General features: G+C 57.6%; 1 protein-coding gene across 1 annotated transcript; it reads right to left on the minus strand.

Annotated features, from left to right (window-relative positions):
- Nucleotides 1–29: 29 nt before the first annotated feature.
- LOC118974909 (laforin-like) lies at nt 30–790 on the minus strand (the record flags this gene model as incomplete). Its single annotated transcript, XM_037028484.1, has 1 exon — nt 30–790. A coding segment is annotated over one exon (278 nt), but the record flags the coding sequence as incomplete, so codon positions are not given.
- Between the last annotated feature and the right edge of the window lie 177 nt (nt 791–967).

The raw sequence follows: 967 nt of genomic DNA on the forward strand, positions 1-967 counted from the left end.
CATTTTATCATTTCAGTAGAAAATTTGTGTGTGCGTGTGTTTGTGTGTGGGAGTGGGTGGGTGTGGGTGTGTGTGCATGCACACACGCGAGCGATGACATCTATATAACGCCCTATCTTTTTTTCTGCATGCCTCTTTCCGCAGCAAGAAACTGCAGCGGGGAATTCACAACACAACAAACACAGCGTCAGTAAGGCCGAGGGCGGGGCTGCTTGCCAGTGGCAGGAACTGCACGCGTCCCCTCTCTGTCTGGTGCTACGACTGCAGTGCACGGCCCAACTGCCTGTGGCCTTTTCTCCTGGGTTGGTCACAGCTTCCTTTGTGAAACGCTTCAAAGACGATACAGCTCGACCAAAGCATAAGAGAAAGTCGGCCCCAGACTGAAAGAGGCGGGTTGGGGGAGAAACCAGCCGCCTGTCTCTTCAAGTGGAATCTGTCTCCAGGCTCTTGAACTACCAGCGCGCTCCGTGCTTCCACAGGCAACTGGGAGAGGGGGGCGGCAGACTGGCCATCTACACACTGCAAATGGAAGAGTGCGTCTTCCCAAATTTCCGGAAAAAGTCTTCTTGTGCCCGGGCCAAGGCGTCCTCATCAATGTACACGGCCGGCCTTTTGGCCATGACGAAGTACTGCACCTTCCTCAGCTTCCAGCCCAGCACGTAGTGGAGCCAGCCGCACACGGCCGCGGTGGACCGGCCGACCCCCGCGTTGCAGTGGACGTACACGGTGTGTCCGTTCTCGAGCAGCGCGTGCAGGAGGCAGACCGCCTGGGGCAGCATCTGTACCCGGCCTGGGGCGGAGAAAGCACAGACGCGTGAGTAGTAGGTACCATATCGCCACTAATAACAATCCCTCCAGCACCCTGGGAAGTCACCGCACCGAGCCCGGTGAGGCAGGGTCATACGACCCTTTCCGTCCCCCTCTCTCGAAGGGGAAGGTGAGACAATGCCAACTCCTGCTGATGACA

The sequence above is a fragment of the Sturnira hondurensis genome, unplaced genomic scaffold (assembly GCF_014824575.4).
Source record: "Sturnira hondurensis isolate 20B ecotype Veracruz unplaced genomic scaffold, ASM1482457v3 Scaffold0019962, whole genome shotgun sequence".
In the NCBI taxonomy this organism is placed as follows: Eukaryota; Metazoa; Chordata; class Mammalia; order Chiroptera; family Phyllostomidae; genus Sturnira; species Sturnira hondurensis.